Source organism: Lutra lutra, chromosome 1, assembly GCF_902655055.1.
Source record: "Lutra lutra chromosome 1, mLutLut1.2, whole genome shotgun sequence".
Lineage (NCBI taxonomy): Eukaryota > Metazoa > Chordata > Mammalia > Carnivora > Mustelidae > Lutra > Lutra lutra.
The window spans coordinates 204,841,641-204,859,703 of NC_062278.1; the positions used below are offsets into that span (position 1 = coordinate 204,841,641).

Here is an 18,063-nt window from a genome sequence, read left to right on the forward strand (position 1 = left end):
TATGTTTTCATTTTTATTACAAAAGAAATATATATGTGTAACAACAATTCAAAACTCTCTGTAAGAAAGCCAAAGTCTCATATAAGCCCAATGCTCTCCAGAAATATCGCTGGGCCCTTAGATGCTCTCACTTGCTTGAAGAATGGTTGGAAACAGGATTGGGGGAAACAGCCAAGAAGAAAACCGGGGCGCGTGGCTGGTGTACAGCGCCCCTCTGGCATCTGTTGGGTGCGGGTCACCTCTCTTCCACTGGCAGCTTAACATTCTCTGTTTCTCCGTGCTCAAGAGGACAGACTTAGCGTGTTCTGTAGTAATACATCCACTGATCAAAACATGCAAGCACTCTGACAGTAAAACTGGATAAAAACAACAACAACAAAAATACTGAGGCCTGGAAAAGTATTGATTATGTGCAGGAAATACTGTGAAGACCAAAAATGTTGTGTTGGGGAGTCCTGCTGCCACACACAACGGTTCTGTGGGAGCACTGCTGCCCCTCACTAGCCCTCCTCTTCCACCGAAACCACACACCGCTCCTGATTCCCTGCACCCAGGCTGCTGGCCCAGCTCCGCACCACCGTCTTCACACACTTCCCTCCAAGAAATAAGGACGCATGCAGCTCTCACGCCTGTCACGGGCAGCACCGGGTACCCAGCAGGCCAGATCTGCTTCGCCGGCCCCGCACCCATCCTGCACTGACCCCCGGCAGGGACTTCCTGCCGTTCGCCGGCCTCAGTGTGGGATCATGTGTCTTTCCAGCTGCCACCCATCAACTACCAGCTGAAGAATTTTGTGGGCGGGTCAGAAGCCATCATCACTGCTATCAAAACCCAGATCATAGAGCATACTCTTCCCTGGCTCCTTGCACACAGGGGGGTCTGAACTTCCGAGGTTGAGGTCGCTGAACCAGCTCATCTGGTGGTCCCCCTGGGAACCGGTCGCAAGCAGGCTGTCGTCTTGGGAAGAAAACCCACTGAGTTGTAAGATGTCTCCCTGCGCGGCCCTCACTGCCTTACTGCGCATGACTCTTCCTCCCAGAACAGCGCCGACTGGCTTTGTGGGGCTGCTGGGGCCCCACAGAGGCAGGGGTTGAGCGCCGGGTTTCTGCTGCTCCAGCGGGGGGCTTTGTGGGCCAGAAACTGGAGGCTGAGGGTATTTAGGAATGGAAGCACAGGTTTTGCTAGGGGCTTCTTCTTGCTTCCTGGCTCGGAGCCTGCCTCTCTGGGACTTCCTGGGCGCCTTTTTGCCTTTCCTCCCTCTTTCCACAGTTCTGCTTTTCTGTGCAGTCACTAGCCTTTGTTCACGAGGATCACATGGAGACACACCTTCAGCTTGACATTTTTGGCAGGTGTTCTTAATGCTGGTTGCGAATTTGTTTGAGTCCAGGGGTAGAAGCCTTGAGGCTCCCTGAGAAACCCAGTCCTTACCACCAGGAACTTTGGGGCCTGAGGAGCCGGAGCCATGGTTCTCAGAGCTGGTTTTAGGACTGGTCCAGTTCCTGCGGTTGGTCTGCACAGCCCTGGCCTTGACTTGCCTGTTTCTTCTGCTGGTTCCAGCTGCCTGCTGCATAGCCTCTTCTTGGAGCGCACTGCTTTCTGCTCTCTCACCACAGACACCAAACTCTCCAGGCTGCGGGGAGCCCATACTCCGAGTCTGTACGGCAGCGGGGGCCTGAGCCCGCCACAGAACTGCCTCCTCAGAAGCGTACCTGCCCTGCCTGGTGAAATGGAGGCTCTGGGCCAGAGGTGGTGAGGTCTGGGAAGTGCTGTCTTTCACATGCCCGGCGACCCGAGGGACTGGAATCAATCTCTTCAGCTCTGCCAGGACACTGGCCACATTTAGCTGGCCTAGCTGCTCACACAGCTGCTGGAAGTCCTTACTCTGCTGGGCCACTAAAGCTTCAAGGTGCTTCAGGTCGGATCTCATTTCTATAAACTCTGCTTGTCTCTAGGGAAAGACAGTGAGAAAAGAGTTATAGGCACTGCAACTCAGAATGCACAATGAAACGTGGAACCAACCAAAGGATGTGCTAACAGAACCAAAGCTTGTCCCTGGCTGGGTGCTTTCCAGAAGAAGCATGGCAACATTCTGGAGCAGGGCCCCTTGGGTCCCCATCATGCCAGAGAACCTTAGAGATGGAAGTTGCCCCTACCCTGGTCCATTACCAAGGGACCTATCTGACTTCTGCTCTTGGCTGCAAAAAAAAAAAAAAATTGCAACTTTAAAGGAGTCCCTCTGGGTCTTAGTGACAAAGCTAAAAATATAGTTGAGGAAAGAGGCTGGGATCCACACTTACAGCTTCAAATCTTTTCTGTATCTCAAAGATGACCTGCTCCATTTTGCCTTTGTCATGCACCGTTTCCAACACCAGATCACTCTGGGCCCGCACGGTCTCTTGCACTAAACACAGAAAAATGACAATCACTCCATGAAGACTATGGCATGCCCTACCCCGCCCAGCCCACAATGGCGAAAAGGGCGGAGCTGGAATCTGGCATGCGCCACCTGAGCCTGCTCTGCTAGTGCCCAGGCCTCTCCAGCCAGATCAGCCTTGGTGAGGAGAGGAAGCCAGAGTAGGGTGGTTCTTCTACTGTCTCTTCTTCCCTTCCTCCCTGAGAACATTCTGACCAAGGCAGACCCAAGCTCAGCACCTCCTGGGGACTCTGAAACCTGCTGCCCAGATGATGGCACCAACCTCCTCCTTGGCCTACCTTTTTGGTCCTGTCATCAGAGTGACCTCTTCAGAACGTAGATATGATCATGCCTCCTTTGAAACCTATACTGAAACTTTCAATAGCACCCCACTGGCCACTGGATGAAGTCCAAATCTCTATTTTTCTAAAAGATTTTATTTATTCATTTGAGAGAGAGAGACAGACAAGAGACAGAGAGAGCACAAGCAGGGTGAGAGGCAGAGGAAGAAAAACTCCCCGCCAAGCCGGGAGCCCGACGTGGGGCTCGATCCCAGGACCAGGAGATCATGACCTGAAGGCAGATGTCCAACCATTTAGGCACCCAGGCAGCCCGGAAGTCCAAACCTTTAAACTGGCCATGAAGACCCAGGCTCACTTCCCTTACCCTCTCCGTCCACCTCCATATCGCTGAGGTCTGTTTCCTACGCAGTCAGTCTCTCACCGTTGGCCTTGTGCATGCTGTTCCCTTGGAGTACTTACGCTTCTATCCTTCTAGACTCTACCCCATTCCCCTCAATCACCACTTTAGTGCAACTAATTCTTTTTTTTTTTTTAAGGTTTTATTTGTTTGAGAGAGAGAGAGAGTACATGGGTAGGGGGAGGGGCAGAGGGAGAAGCAGACTCCTCACTGAGCAGGGAGCCTGACACAGGGCTTGATCCCAGGACTCCAGGTTCATGACCTGAGTCAAAGGTACATGCTTAACCGACTGAGCCACCCAGGTGCCACTCAGTGTGGTTAATTCCTGTTCTTCCCTCTGTTCTCAGCAGTCACCTCCTTGGAAAACAGCACTTCCTGGCTAGCTTGGGGGCTCCTTTTCTCTGCTGTTGGCACGATGTGTGTGTGCTCTACCAGCACTTACCACCCATCACCCATCACTTATTTATGCCCTATTTACATTTGGGCGGTAATGAGCCCGGTGACATGAATGCTAACCACTCAGGATTGATACTGATTTGTCTCTTTAGCATAGGGAGACTTTACACACACACACACACACACACACACACACACACACACACTTAGTAACGCATTGTGTTGCAATTATTGCCTCTCTCTTGCTAAATGGCAGGTCATGTGAAGACACTCTTACATTTATTCAACAAATATTTGATGAGTATCTACTATACACTATAAACTATTGTGAGTTCACATACATTCTAAATGCATAACAAGTATAATTTATAAATAATCAGGAATAATACACCAGATATTCTTTTTATCTTCTCATAACTATTTAAAGGGCGTTCTAAGATTCTTGACGAAATTTTTTTTCATTTTAGGTGGGTAAAAAACAATCTGGCAACAAAAGAGTGCTTAACTCTTTGCAATAAATGGAAGGAACATCAGAGTGACATCTGGTGACTGAAAAGACAGGATATCAAACTCAAATTTATGGGATGCCTGGTGGCTCAGTGAGTTAAGTGTCTTGTCTTTCGCTCAGGTCACGATCCTGGGGTCCTGGGACTGAGCCCTGCATCAGGCTTCTTGCTCAGCGGGGAGTCTGCTTTTCCCGCTGTCTGGTGCTCCTCCTGCTGGTGTTCTCTCTCTCTCTTTGACAAATAAATAAAATCTTTGGTGGGGGGGGGACACAAAAGCCCCCCCCCCCCAAAAAAAAAACAACCCTCCTCAATCTTATTTGAAACCTTGCCTCAATCTGATAGTTGCTTTGGTTAGTTCCCCATGTTCCAACTATTCTGTCTCTTTTGTCTTCTCTTGTCAGCCCAAGGGTAGGAATTTAACACACGCTATCTAATAAAGCTTAAGTGATTTATTCAGTTTCTCTTTAAAACATAATCCCCTTCCAAAAGGAGACTTACATTTCAGATTTCTTACATTAACATAAGTTCTAGATAGATTAACAATTTTTGTATAATTAAGTAAATCATAAAGTACAAGAAGGAAACATGAGGTAAATTGTAACTTTGCAGGGGAAGGCCATTCCAAGCAAGACATAAAACCCAGAAGCCATTAAAAAAAATGGGTGAGTTGCATGTCCTTGTTAAGTTATTCCTGGGTAGTTTGTCTTCTGTGTTAGATTTATAAATGGCATCTTTTTTTCTCATTTCATTTTTTGGTTAATTTCTGCTATGTTACTAAATTATGTCTATGGCACTTTTCCAGTTGGTTCTCAAAATATCAAGGGAAAACATGAGGCTCAAAAAATATGTCTATAAGGGATAGTAGGGGGTACCCAGATAACAAAGAATCAAGAAGCAAAATGGCATTAAACATCTCAATAAGCAAATTAAAAATAGAAGACAATGGAGCTATGCCTTAGAGATTCTGAGGACAAAGCATTTCCCCCTAGGATTCTACACCCATGTGGAGATAGAAGACATTTTCAAACATGCGTGGATAAGAAAGTTCCCTCCCATATATTTTTTCTTAGAAACCTACTGAAAGATGTGTATCACCAAACACAAGTGTAAACCAAAGTCCAGGAAACAAAGGGATCCAAGACTGAGGATGAAAGAAAGAGGATCCTCAGAATGATGGTGAAGACAAGTCCTAGGATTGGGACCTCAGGAGTAACCTGCCCAGTTTGGAGCTGGAAGACTGAGCTCCAGGCAGAACTCTCTAATGAGAAAATAAAACAGAAAGAATTCATGATGTGTTTGAATGTATTATTTGGATATTTATAGTTTCATCTGAAAATTATTATCAGATACTGTGCTAGGAACATGGAAACGATCTTGAACAAAACTATCTACCACATACATGAATTTTTGCAGTTTTGAAAAGGAAAAAATAAAAATGAAAAGTAAATAAACATATACATAAATAAGTGAAAGCTGTAATAAATGCTATGATAGGGGTTATCACAAAAATAACAGAGTGGGGGACACTTATTTCAGATAAGGTCATCAGAGATGGAGACTTTTAAGGTGAAACCAGAAGGACTGAAAGGAGCTAGCCCTGCAAAGATTAGGGAAAGGTTATTCAGATAGAGAAAACAGCAAGTGCAAAGTGAAAGAGCTTGTTATGACTGAAATAGGCAAGTCAGTGTAGTCTTGCAAAATAGCAGTAAGAAATGATAAATTTTGTGTTATGTATATTTTACCACAGTAAAAAAAGAAGTTTTTAGAAAGCAAATTTTCTATTACTCAATACAAAGTTAAATTCCATATGTCAACCAATTAGAAAAAGGCTGTTTACTTATGTTTCAAATACTGGATTCCTATTCCTAAACTCAATTAGTCAAATATTTTTCCAGACATTCTTGTAGATATTTGTAGTAGAAAGCAAATGTAATTATCCTATCCTAGATGAATTCCTAAATAGCAATGTTTCTTAGCAACAGTGAACATTACCAACCACAAAAGCAGAGAATGGGGAAGGCAAGAAAATTGTTCAATTCCAGATTCAGTACTCAGAAAGCATCTCTCTGTGGCCCCGTATATTCTTTCCTTGGCCCTTGGAAAATGTATGTCTGAGATCTTCTCTTTCTCACAAGAGCTTTTGTATCGAGCTCATTACTTCCAAAGTTTATTCTTTTTCGTTTTAAAAAGTTTAATAGCTCAAACCTATAACAGTATAAAAAGGTATGCAATGAAAAATTGGCTGATTCTCTCCTATGCAGACCTTGAGTCCACTTTCTGGAATTTAACATTATGAGCAGTTTCTGGAACTTTGCACTGATACATTGATACACGTGCATATCCATGTATAGATTATAGATCGTGTGTGTGTGTATGTATATGTATGGGTGTTTTGTAGAAGGGCTCATTTCATTTCTGCTTTGGCCATAAACATCAGGTATCTTTAGCTTGTTTCATAAAAATGCCATTGAAAATCCATTTCCATATTCTGGACTGTATCTCTGTTTTCTTTGAAGATGAATTTTTTATTCATTTCTATTTACGTACTCTGTAGTTTTGCTCTCCTGCCATGCTGATGACAGCCTGTGGAAAGGTCTGGAAGCCTCCATGTATAAGAAGAGATTGTTGAGTCTCCCATTTTTTTTGGGAAAGCCTTCCCAATTTTCACTAACTGGTCACAGTCCTCCACAAGATGCGTCCTGGAGTAAATTATGTGCACATAAGCAGCACCTTGCTGTTACTATTTAATGATGAATAGCTTTTTCCATTTCAACATGGTTCATAAAGATAGACCTCATTCTTCATAATGATTATATGTGCCTTGCTTAGAAAGGCATTTCTCCACTCCAAAATTATAAAAACGTTGTCCATTTTTCTTATAGTTCTTTTTATGATTTATCATTACCCTTACCATATTGATTCATATGGAATTTATTTTATTTATTTATTTATTTATTTATTTATTTATTTATTTTTAAAGATTTTGTTTATTTATTTGACAGACAGAGATCACAAGTAGACAGAGAGGCAGGCAGAGAGACAGAAGGGGAAGCAGGCTCCCCGCTGAGCAGAGAGCCTGATGCGGAGAGCCTGATGCGGGGCTCGATTCCAGGAGCCTAGGATCATGACCTGAGCCGAAGGCAGAGGCTTTAACCCACTGAGCCACCCAGAAGCCCCTATATGGAATTTATTTTTATGTATAGAGTTATATGTTTTCCAAAGAAGACATTTTCTGATTTTCTTTCTTTTTTTTATTATTTTAACATGGGGCTTGAACTCACAACCCTGAGATCAAGAGTTGGATGCTTAACTGACTGAGCCACCCAGGTGCCCCCATTTTCTGATTTTGAGTAGCACTCCTTTTTATTTTCCTAATGATCTTATTTTTCAATAGAACTGATACCTATTAGGTAGAAGTGCTCTTTACTAATTAGCCCACCTAAACCTAAATTAAAGTAGGGTGTGGATGGCCTTGGTAATTTGTTCTCTTTTTTTTTAATTTATTTTATTTTTTAAGATTTTATTTATCTGACAGAGAGAGATCACAAGTGGGCAGACAGGCAAGCAGAGAGAGAGAGAGGAGGAAGCAGGCTCCCCGCAGAGCAGAGAGCCCGATGTGGGACTCGATCCCAGGACCCTGAGATCATGACCCGAGCTGAAGGCAGAGGCTTAACCACTGAGCCACCCAGGTGCCCGGTAATTTGTTCTCTATTACTCTGGTCCTCAGTCCTCACCTGAAGGACAAGAGAAGTTAGATTAGATAGCTTTGAGTGATCCCTATGGTTGAACAGACAGACTGTGACTAGGGAAAGTTTTCATGACTGCATTCTGTGAAGGTACCCATTACATTATTAACACAATAGCACTTTCCCTCTCCCTTGTGAGCCACAGTGAGTGCATACTGAAGGCTGCAGACTGTACTGACTGGCAGATTCAATGCTTCAGGATAGCTAGACTGGGCCACACCATATGATGATAGAGGATTTGGCTGGTTCCTTTTTCAATGACTAACTTCCTGATCCTGATCACTACTTACCAAGAAAAGGAATGACTTTGAACAGGATACTTGTACCATTTTCAAGAATGATCGGGCTTTCCAGGACCACCTGGGTAGCTGTTGGTTAAGCATCCGACTCTCGATTTCAGCTCAGGTCATGATTTCAGGGTCTTGGGATCAAGGCCTGCTTGATCCCAACTCAGGCTCCATGCTGAGTGTGGAGTCTGCTGGAGATTTGCTCTCTCCCTCCCTCTCCATGCATCCCCCTGTTCAAGATCTTTAAATACATACTTACATAAAATCTTTAAAAAAATTATCTGGCTTTGTAAATAATATGATGCCACAGTGTCTGTTACTGTTTGCCCTCTCAATGTGGCTCCTTCTCCTGAGTCTTATCCTCTAAAAAGGGACCATCAGGATGAAGGATCAGGATCCCTCTGCCTACTATAACCCAGACCCAGTTCTAGTCCTCGCTCTGCCTTGATCTTGTACTGGGAGATTGGGCACTTCCATTCCCTGATCTGGGCCAAGAATGTCATACCTTCGCTGCCTGCAATCCTCCTTTTTGTACTTCACCTAGTTTCAAATGTAGAAAGCAAAAGGAGTGCTTTCCTCAGGCACTTACGAATGAGTTACTCCATCGTGCTATACAAAGGAAGCACTCCTGATTTGCTTCTGCTCTTTGTCTTGCTACTTCTTGTGAGGGCAACAGTCCCAGGCTTCCAGAACGGGTTTCCAAACAGACGCACAGTTGCCCTGTGTGTGGGATACCCAGGTTGGAAGCCAGCAGACAGTACAGTGCTTTTTGGCAGACAGATGGAGATTAATTTCTAAACCACACAAAGGCATTAATTTTCATAAATCATGAGCAATCCATTCCAAGGCATTTAAATAAGTTGACTTCAATTTGTTTAAAATAAAAAAATAAACACACAGACAAATCCAAACAAGTACAGATGCTGTCATCGTCTTGCTGTTTAGTTGAGAAGCTGCTGGTCCTACAGAGGTGTCCGCCCAAGAAGAGCAGTGTTATGACTCTTCTGTTTCGTAAGAGACAGGCCCATGGTTTTATCTAAACATAAATCACTAATTGGTAGAACAGGAGACTTTACAGACCACTAACTGGAATGGAGAATGATGCTGTGATTCACTACAAAACAGCTCTCATTGAAACCAAGGCAGCAAGAAGAAGATGAGGTGACTGGAGTATTTCTAACTCTTAAGGGAGCAGTCTTTATTTCTAAGTCCTAAGGGAAAAATGTCTTTATAGACAGCACAGCCAGCAACTCGTTAGGGACTCAGGGATGCTGCTGATTCACTTGAGGCAGTGAGATGAGAAATCTGGCAGAGCTACCGAGGCATCGGGATTACTGGTGGAGGATTAGCTTCACAGAGGGTATCTAGGGACCAGGAACATTCCCAACATCTAGGTGAGCCCCACTACCCAGCTGAGCGTGATCCACATCTCTTCAGGGCTAACCTAATGTACCCATCATCTCATCTGCAACACTGTAAAACCTCACCTCTGACAGAAACATGGGTAGGGTCAGAAAGTTCAGTTCACTGCTCACTAGTGCCCTCTGCTGATAACCTCAAATACAAGATACTCACAGGTTTTGGCCAGGGTCTCCAAACCATCCAAAATAGATTGGCTTCTTGAGCTGAGATGTTCCTCAGACTTTTCCACAGATGTCTGCAACTAAGCACCCCCAAATTAAGAATGAATTCACAGACCATTGCCTTATTTTCCTACCTTGGAGTATTGTCATTAAGTGATTTTTAAAAAGGTAGTTAAAATACTGCTATCCTATATGAATTAAGGTCAATGTAATTAGCAAACTTCTTAAAATGTAAAATGTTCTAATTCTTTGACATGTAGCTCTACTTACCCTGTGAATGCTTTCTCTGATATGTGAAATGAGGTTGTATAGAGTCTCACTAGAATAAACGAGAAAAAAGAAATTAAATCCTTGTGGAATACTGAAAAAGTATGTAACAGAATTGGTTCCATGAACATGGCAGGACTTCACCTGGTAGAGCATCAAAACAGTGCTTGATTAGACTTGGGAGACTCAACCCTGAAAAATTTTAGTGTACAGCTACAAAAAAATGAAAACATAGACTTTTTCTGACCATTGCCAAAACAAACCATTTATTGCTTTTTAAAATTTACTCTACATGTATCTTAAATAAGCAAATACTAGCAACTCAAGTGGTTACTACAGTAAAACAGATCAGCTTTCATTTTCATAGCAACAATGGCTTCAGAAGCTAGTGACTCTGGAAACATTTTAGTCTAATGACTATTTCTTTGAGTGTAGGAATGGGTAGAGATAGTTCTGGGTACTCCCAGAACTATCTCTATTAATTTCTTTTTTTAAATTTTATTTATTTTGAGAGACAGAGAGAACAGGACAGGGAGACAGAGATAGAGAATCTCTGGCAGATTCCCCACTGACCATGGAGCCTACTCTGGCTTCATCTCATGACCTTGAGATTATGACCTAAGAAATCAAGAGTCAGAGGCTTAACCCACTGAGACACTCAGGTGTCTCTCTCCATCCCCCACCCAAGGTTTGTTTTATTTATTTATTTATTTATTTATTTATTTATTTATTTATAGTTGGGGAGAAGCAGAGGGAGAGGGAGAAAGAATCCAAAGAAAACTGTGCTAAGTGCAGAGCCTGCCCTAGACCTTGATCTAACAACTGGGAGATCAAGACCTGAGCCAAAACCAAGAGTTGGAAGCTTAACCAACTGAGCCACCAAGTAGTCCCCAGCAATATTAATTTTTAATGAAAAAGAAACTATAACAATTATTCCTCAAATAAATATCCCACTTTTGAAAAGATTCAGACATGAATTTCCATTAAAATTTTTTACAGGTTTTGTTTCTTCACTCTTTGCAATATAAATGCAGATCCAGTTTGTGAACCCTAATAGGACTACTCTTCATACCAAGTCTTTTGGATGCTCCACCAGTTTGACTTTAAAAGGAGAATTTGGGGGCAGCTAGGTAGCTCAGTCAGTTAAGCAGCCAATTCTTGGTTTTTGCTCAAGTTGTGATCTTGGGGTCAAGATCTTGGGGTCATGGGAGGAAGCCCCATGTTGGGGGGGGGTCCCTGCTCAGTGGGGAGTCTACTTAAGAGTATCTCCCTGCCTCTGCCCCTCATGTGCTCTCTTTCTAAATGAATAAATAAAATCTTTAAGAGATAAATAAATAAAAGGAGGATTTTATAGAATCATTAGGGGTCTACAAACCTTATGCTTTTTATGAAAGAGATTGGGACATTAAGTGAAAAATTTTAGTGTCCAGCTACAAAAAACGAGAACATAGACTTTTTGTGACCATTGCCAGGCAAACCAGGCAAACAATAAAAATATTTAACATAAAACAGCTAATGAGTTAGGAGCACCGGTGTGGCTCAGTCAGTTGGGCATCTGACTCTTGATTTCAGCTCAGGCCATAACCTCAGGGTCATGGGTTTGACTGTGCCAGGCTCCAGGCTCAGCGGGCAGTCTGGTTTATTCTCTCTCTGCCCTCCCCCCTGCTCCCACATGCACACATGTGCATTCTCTCTTTCACAAATAAATCTTTAAAAAATTAAGGATATTAAGAAAGAATGCTATTGAATTATAAAAGCAAAGAATAAGAAAGGGATCTAGAAATTAAAAATAGCAGAAACAAATAGAATAGTTAGAGAAGATACAGTTAAGGAAATAGGACAGAAAATAGAACAAAATACAAAGAGATGGAAAATAGATCAACAGAAAAAAAAAAAAGAGGATAAATGCAGGAGATTTAATATATACCCAAAACTAGAGATTCAGAAGAAAGAAGAATAAAAACAGATTTTCAAAGATAACAGAAGAAAAAATTCCCAGAACAAAAACCCACAAGTTTATAGGTCAAAAGGAACTCATTGATGCCCAAAGATGATGATATGCCAAATGAAAGCACCTACTGTAAAATTTCGGAAGTCTACAGATAATGGGAAGGCCTTAAAAACTTGCAGAAAGAAAAAGGCAAGTGATGTATACAGGATCAGGTCTCAGAATGGCATAGACCTCTTGAAAGCAACATATAAAATGATGTGGTGATGACAGCAACTAGAAATTTTTGGGAAAAATAATTTCCAATCTAGAATTCTATATCTAGCCTAATTTGCAATCAAGTATGAGGGGAAAATAAAGAATTTCAGATAAGCAATGTCTCAAAAAATTATTTAGGTGCCATGTACCTGTTGTCAGGAAGTTTTTGGAATATATGTTTCACCAAATCCAAGGAGGAAACTAAGAACAAAAAGGACATAGGATCAAAGTAACAAAGAATCCAACACAGGAGAGGAAGTGGGTATGCAGGAGAGGGGAGGTAGGAACGTTTAGGATGACGGTGAAGGGAGGACTCAGGATGACAGCTGCACTGCAGAGCAAGAGAGTACTAAGTTCAGGTCAGAATTAGGAAGATGACTCTGAGAAGAAAATGACACTGAAGAATTTCTGATGTGTTTGGGTATAAAACAAGGGAGCTTCTGAGGTGCCTGGATGGCTCAGTCAGTTAAACGTCTGCCTTCAGCTCAAATCATGATCCCAGGTCCTGGGATTGAGCCCCACACTGGGTACCCCCTGCTCATGCTCTCTGTCTCTGTCTGCCTGTGTGTCTGTCTGTCTGTCTGTCTCTCTCTCTGTCTCTTTCGTGTGCACGCGCGCGCACACACACACACACACACACACACACACACACACCTTCTTTCTCTCATAATCTTTAAGAAAAAATAAAACATCTGCTGCAGAATTTGGGGATAAACTGTGATTCCTATATAGAAAACTCAGCAGAAAGGAAACAAGGTAATTTTTAACATTAGGAAAATTTAATCATGGTATATATATATATATAGTTTTTCTAGGATATCTAGATAAGGATTTAACGATTGAAAACTGATTTTTTGTTTTTAAAGACTTTGTCAGAGAGAGAGCACAAGCAGGGGGAACAGCAGGCAGAAGAAGGAAGAGGCTCCCCACTGAGCAAGGAGCCCAGTGTGAGACTTGATCCCAGGTCACTGGGATCATTACCTGAGCCAAAGGCAGATGCTAAGCAAACTAAGCCACCCAGGCATCTCAAATGAAAAACTGATTTTATTTTATTTTATTTTTTTTTAAAGATTTTATTTATTTATTTGTCATAGAGAGAGAAGTGAGAGTGAGCACAGGCAGACAGAGTGGCAGGCAGAGGCAGAGGGAGAAGCAGGCTCCCTGCCAAGCAAGGAGCCCGATGTGGGACTCGATCCCAGGACGCTGGGATCATGACCCGAGCCGAAGGCAGCTGCTTAACCAACTGAGCCACCCAGGCGTCCCTGAAAACTGATTTTAACTAAAATGATGGAAGATGAGAGTTTATGGTGGAGGAGGCCAAGAAGCAAATTCTTATTCCAGGGTAGAAACTCATTCTCTGAAGCTGAAAAAAAATCAAATGACAATATAAGCTCGCTAGCATATACCATAAGATATATGGACCTAAATACTAGCATAGCTAAAAGGGTTTGCAAGTTGGTTGCAAAAAGCAAAAAGGGAATTAAAGTGGGAAAGAGGGGCGCCTGGGTGGCTCAGTGGGTTAAAGCCTGCCTTTCGCTCAGGTCATGATCTCAGAGTCCTGGGATCGGAGCCCCACATCGGGCTCTCTTCTCAGCAGGAGCCTGCTTCCTCCTCTCTCTCTGCCTACCTCTCTGCCTACTTGTGATCTCTGTCTGTAAAATAAAATAAATAAAATCTTAAAAAAAAAAAGTGGGGGAAAGATAGGCCTGCTGTTTTTCACTATAATCCTAATTTTTTTTAAAGATTTTTATTTATTGACAGATCACAAGTAGGCACAGAGGCAGGCAGAGAGAGAGAGGAGGAGGAGGCAGGCTCCCTGCTGAGCAGAGAGCCCGATGTGAGACTCGATCCCAGGACCCTGGGATCATGACCTGAGCCGAAGGCAGAGGCTTTAACCACTGAGCCACCCAGGCGCCCCAATATAATCCTAATTTTATTGTTTTTTTAAATTTTATTTATTTGACAGAGAGCACAAGCAGGGGGAGTGGCAAGCAGAGGCAGAGGGAGAAGCAGGCTCCCCACTGAGCAGGACGAGCCTGATGTGAGACTCAATCCCAGGACCCTGGGATCATGACCGGAGCCAAAGGCAGTTGCTTAACCAACTGAGCCACCCAGGCACCCCTAATCGTATTTTTTTTTTTAAAGATTTTATTTATTTGACAGAGAGAGATCACAAGCAGGCAGAGAGGCAGGCAGAGAGAGAGGAGGAAGCAGGGTCCCTGCTGAGCTGAGAGCCCGATGCGGGGCTCGATCCCAGGACCCTGAGATCATGACCTGAGCCGAAGGCAGCGGCTTAACCCACTGAGCCACCCAGGCGCCCCCCTAATCGTATTTTTTAAAGTATGTGTATGTGTGTGTGCATATGTGGCTTTTTTTTTTTTTTTTTAAGATTTTATTTTGACAGAGAGAGCACAGGCAGGCAGCAGGCAGAGAGGGAGAAGCAGGATCCCCACTGAGCAGAGAGCCTGATGTGGGGCTCAATCCTAGGACCTAGGATCATGACCCCGGTCAAAGGCAGATACTCAACTGACTGAGCCACCCAGGCACCCCCCTAATTATATTTCTAAAACCTGTGTACATGTATGGAAAGCCTGGATGGCTCACTTGGTTGAGCATCCAACTCTTTTTTTTTTTTTTTTAAGATTTTATTTATTTATTTGACAGACAGAAATCACAAGTAGGCAGAGAAGCAGCAGAGAGAGAGGGGGAAGCAGGCTCCCCGCTGAGCAGAGAGCCCGATGCGGGGTTCAATCCCAGGACCCCGAGACCATGACCTGAGCCAAAGGCAGAGGCTTTAAAACCACTGAGCCACCCAGGCGCCCCGAGCTTCCAACTCTTGATTTTGGCTCAGGTCATGATCTTGGTCATGGATCAAGCCCATGACCAGCTCCACACTCAGCCCAGAGTCTGCTTGAGATCCTTTCTCTCCCTCCTCCCTCTCACTCTCCCTAAATAAATAAATAAATAAAATCTTTAAAAATATGTACCTGGGGCGCTGGTGGCTTGAACACTGGAGCTCAAGTGCTCCACTTGAGCACTCTCTCTCTTTCTGAAATAAATCTTTAAAAATAAAAATGTAAAGATGTCCTAAAGTCTAATAATGCTACCAAAATGCTGCTCATGAAAGCCCCTACTCTATTATACTACCAGTTATACCATGGTATACCACCAGTTGAGAGTGATTCTTTATTCTTAGGACCTCACTCCTTATTAGTTGCATTTAGAAACCAATGTTCCCAACAGGGGAAAACTATATTATACAAATAAATGCTGTTTGTATATAATTTTATATTGAAATTTTAATTTTTTTATTTTTATTTTTTATTTATTTATTTGACAGAGATCACAAGTAGGCAGAGATGGCAAGCAGAGAGACGAGGGGGAAGCAAGCCCCCTGCCGAGCAGAGAGCCTGACTTGGGACTCGATCCCAAGATCCGGACTACGACCCAAGCCAAAGGCAGAGGCCTCAACCCACTGAGCCACCCAGGCGCCCCTATTGAAATTTTTAAAAAGATTTATTTTGAGAGGTGGGGCCGGCAAGGGACAGGGAAAGAGAGTCTTTAAGCGACTGTGCTAAGTGGAGAGCCTGATGCAGGGCTGGATCTCAGCCCAGAAGACACGACCCCAGCCAAAACCAAGAGTCAGACACTCATCGACCTGCGCCACCCAGGTGTCCCTATAGTGAAGTGTTTTATGTATAACTGATAGCTCCCATTACCTTAACTGTTTATTAATCTTTGGTTCCACCTGTCTAAATTGAAATGTTAAGTTCTGATTTACCCAAAGTCCTAAATTAAGATGCTTAATAACAATGAAAACATTAAAAGCTTGATAATTGAAACTTCCATAAAAAAGCAGTGTTCGTTTGGAAGCCATTTTTATTATTTTTTAACAAAATAAAATAGAAAAATGTTGCTTAAAAGTAGAGATTTCCCACCCACCTGATATCATGTATAGATTCATAGGAAGTCAACTATGACTTAATCTTTTCTCTAGAAAAAGTCAATTAGGAAATTGTTTATCTGTACTAAAACACACACACACACAATCTATTTTTAAGAATGGAGGTAATTTCTGTACTGTCCAATGTTAGTGAATTATTTTGCTTTGAAAATTCACTCATTTTTTCAACAACTTTTTTTTAAAGATTTTATTTATTTGACAGAGAGAGACACAGCGAGAGAGGGAATGCAAGCAAGGGGAGAGAGAGAGGGAGAAGCAGGCTTCTTGCTGAGCAAGGAGCCCCATGTGGGACTTGATCCCAGGACCCTGGGATCATGACCTGAGCTGAAGGCAGACACTTTACCGACTGAGCCACCCAGGCGTCCCTCAACAACTATTTATTGAGCCTTCCTTTGTGACAGGTCCTTGATTATAAACTTCAGTGATATGCATAAAAAAAATTCAACTCCCTACCTTCAGTGAGTTTACCTAGTGGTGTTTTTGAATGTGGTTTTAAGATCCACTCAAATTGAGTGATCTTCTTTATTAAAAAATTTGATCAAACTTATTGAATCAAATCTTCTGCTTACTGAGATGTCCAATAACAATGTTTTATATAAATCATAGTACATGCAAAGCTGACAGCAATCTTGCATGAGGACATAGCTACGTCAATTGCTTATAGTCAGCATTTGTTCTGACTGGTTAGTATTCAAGCTATATATTTTTTAAATCACTTTATTGAATTAAGGTTGACATGTAAAAAGCTGTACATATTTAATGTATACAAGTTTGGAGATAAGTATACAACTATCAAATCATCACCACAATCTATTCCGAAAACATATCCATCACTTCCAAAAGCTTTCTTTCTTTTTTTTTTTAAAGATTTATTTATTTATTTGTCAGAGAGAGAGAGCACAAGTAGGGGAGCAGCAGGCAGAGGAAGAAGGAGAAGCAGGCTTCCCATTGAGCAAGGAGCCCAATATGGGACTTGATTCCAGGACGCTGGGATCATGACCTGAGCCGAAGGCAGACACTTAACCGACTGAGCCACCCAGGCGTCCCTCAAAAGCTTTCTCTCACTCTATTTAATAGCAGTAGTAGTGATAAAAACACTTAAAACATTTACCATCTTAGTGTGCCTGGGTGGCTCAGTGGGTTAAACCTCTGGGATCGAGCCCCACATCGGGCTCTCTGCTCAGTGGAGAGCCTGCTTCCCCCTCTCTCCCTGCCTGTTTCTGCCTACTTGTGCTGTCTCTGTCAAATAAATTAATAAAATCTTTAAAAAACAATTTACCATCTTAGCAAATTTTAAAGTATACAATACTGTATTGTTAAATATAGGCACTATGAGGTACAGTAGATCTCTAGGATTTATTCATACTGTGTCAACTGAAACTCTGTACCTTTTAATTAATACCTCCCTATTTGTCCCACACTCCAGTTCCCAGCAACATCATCCTACTATACTCTGCTTCTTTGAATTTAACTATTTTACATTCTTCATATAAGTGGTATCATAGTACAGTTGGCTCTTGAACAACTCAGGGGTTAGGGAGGCTGACCCCCCCAACACACACATTTGAAAATCTGTATATAAATTTTGACTTCCCCAAAACATAAAAGCCTATTGTTGACCAGAAACTGATAACACAAAGAGCCAATTAACACAAATTTTGTATGTTATATGTACTATGCACTGTATTCTTATAATAGAATAAGCTAGAGAAGAGAAAATGTTAAGAAAATCATAAAATACAGGGATGCCTGGGTAGCTCAGTTGGTTAGTCCACTGCCTTCGACTCAGGTTATGATCCCAGAGTCCTGGGATCAAGTCCCACATGGGGCTCCTTGCTCGGCCAGGAGTCTGCTTCTCCCTCTGCCTTCTCTGCCTGCCTCTCCCTCTGCGTGTGGGCTCTCTCTCTCTCTCTGACAAAAAATAAATAAAATCTTTTTTAAAAAAAAGAAAATCATAAAATACAGTACTGTGCTATAAAAATTCACATGAGGGAGA

General features: G+C 42.6%; 1 protein-coding gene across 10 annotated transcripts in view; it reads right to left on the minus strand.

Moving 5' to 3' along the window:
• Positions 1-18,063, minus strand: part of IHO1 (interactor of HORMAD1 1) — a 42,248-nt gene continuing 24,185 nt past the window's right edge. For 9 of the 10 annotated variants that reach the window (XM_047694075.1, XM_047694107.1, XM_047694079.1 and 6 more), the window contains 4 exons: positions 9,901-9,949; positions 9,623-9,710; positions 2,298-2,401; positions 1-1,948 (listed from right to left, as the gene is read on the minus strand). In XM_047694075.1, the coding sequence (XP_047550031.1) occupies positions 803-1,948; positions 2,298-2,401; positions 9,623-9,710; positions 9,901-9,949 (1,387 nt within the window). In that variant the 3' untranslated portion in view covers positions 1-802. The remainder of the gene's footprint in view (positions 1,949-2,297; positions 2,402-9,622; positions 9,711-9,900; positions 9,950-18,063) is intronic. The other variant, XM_047694091.1, reaches the window with a different exon arrangement.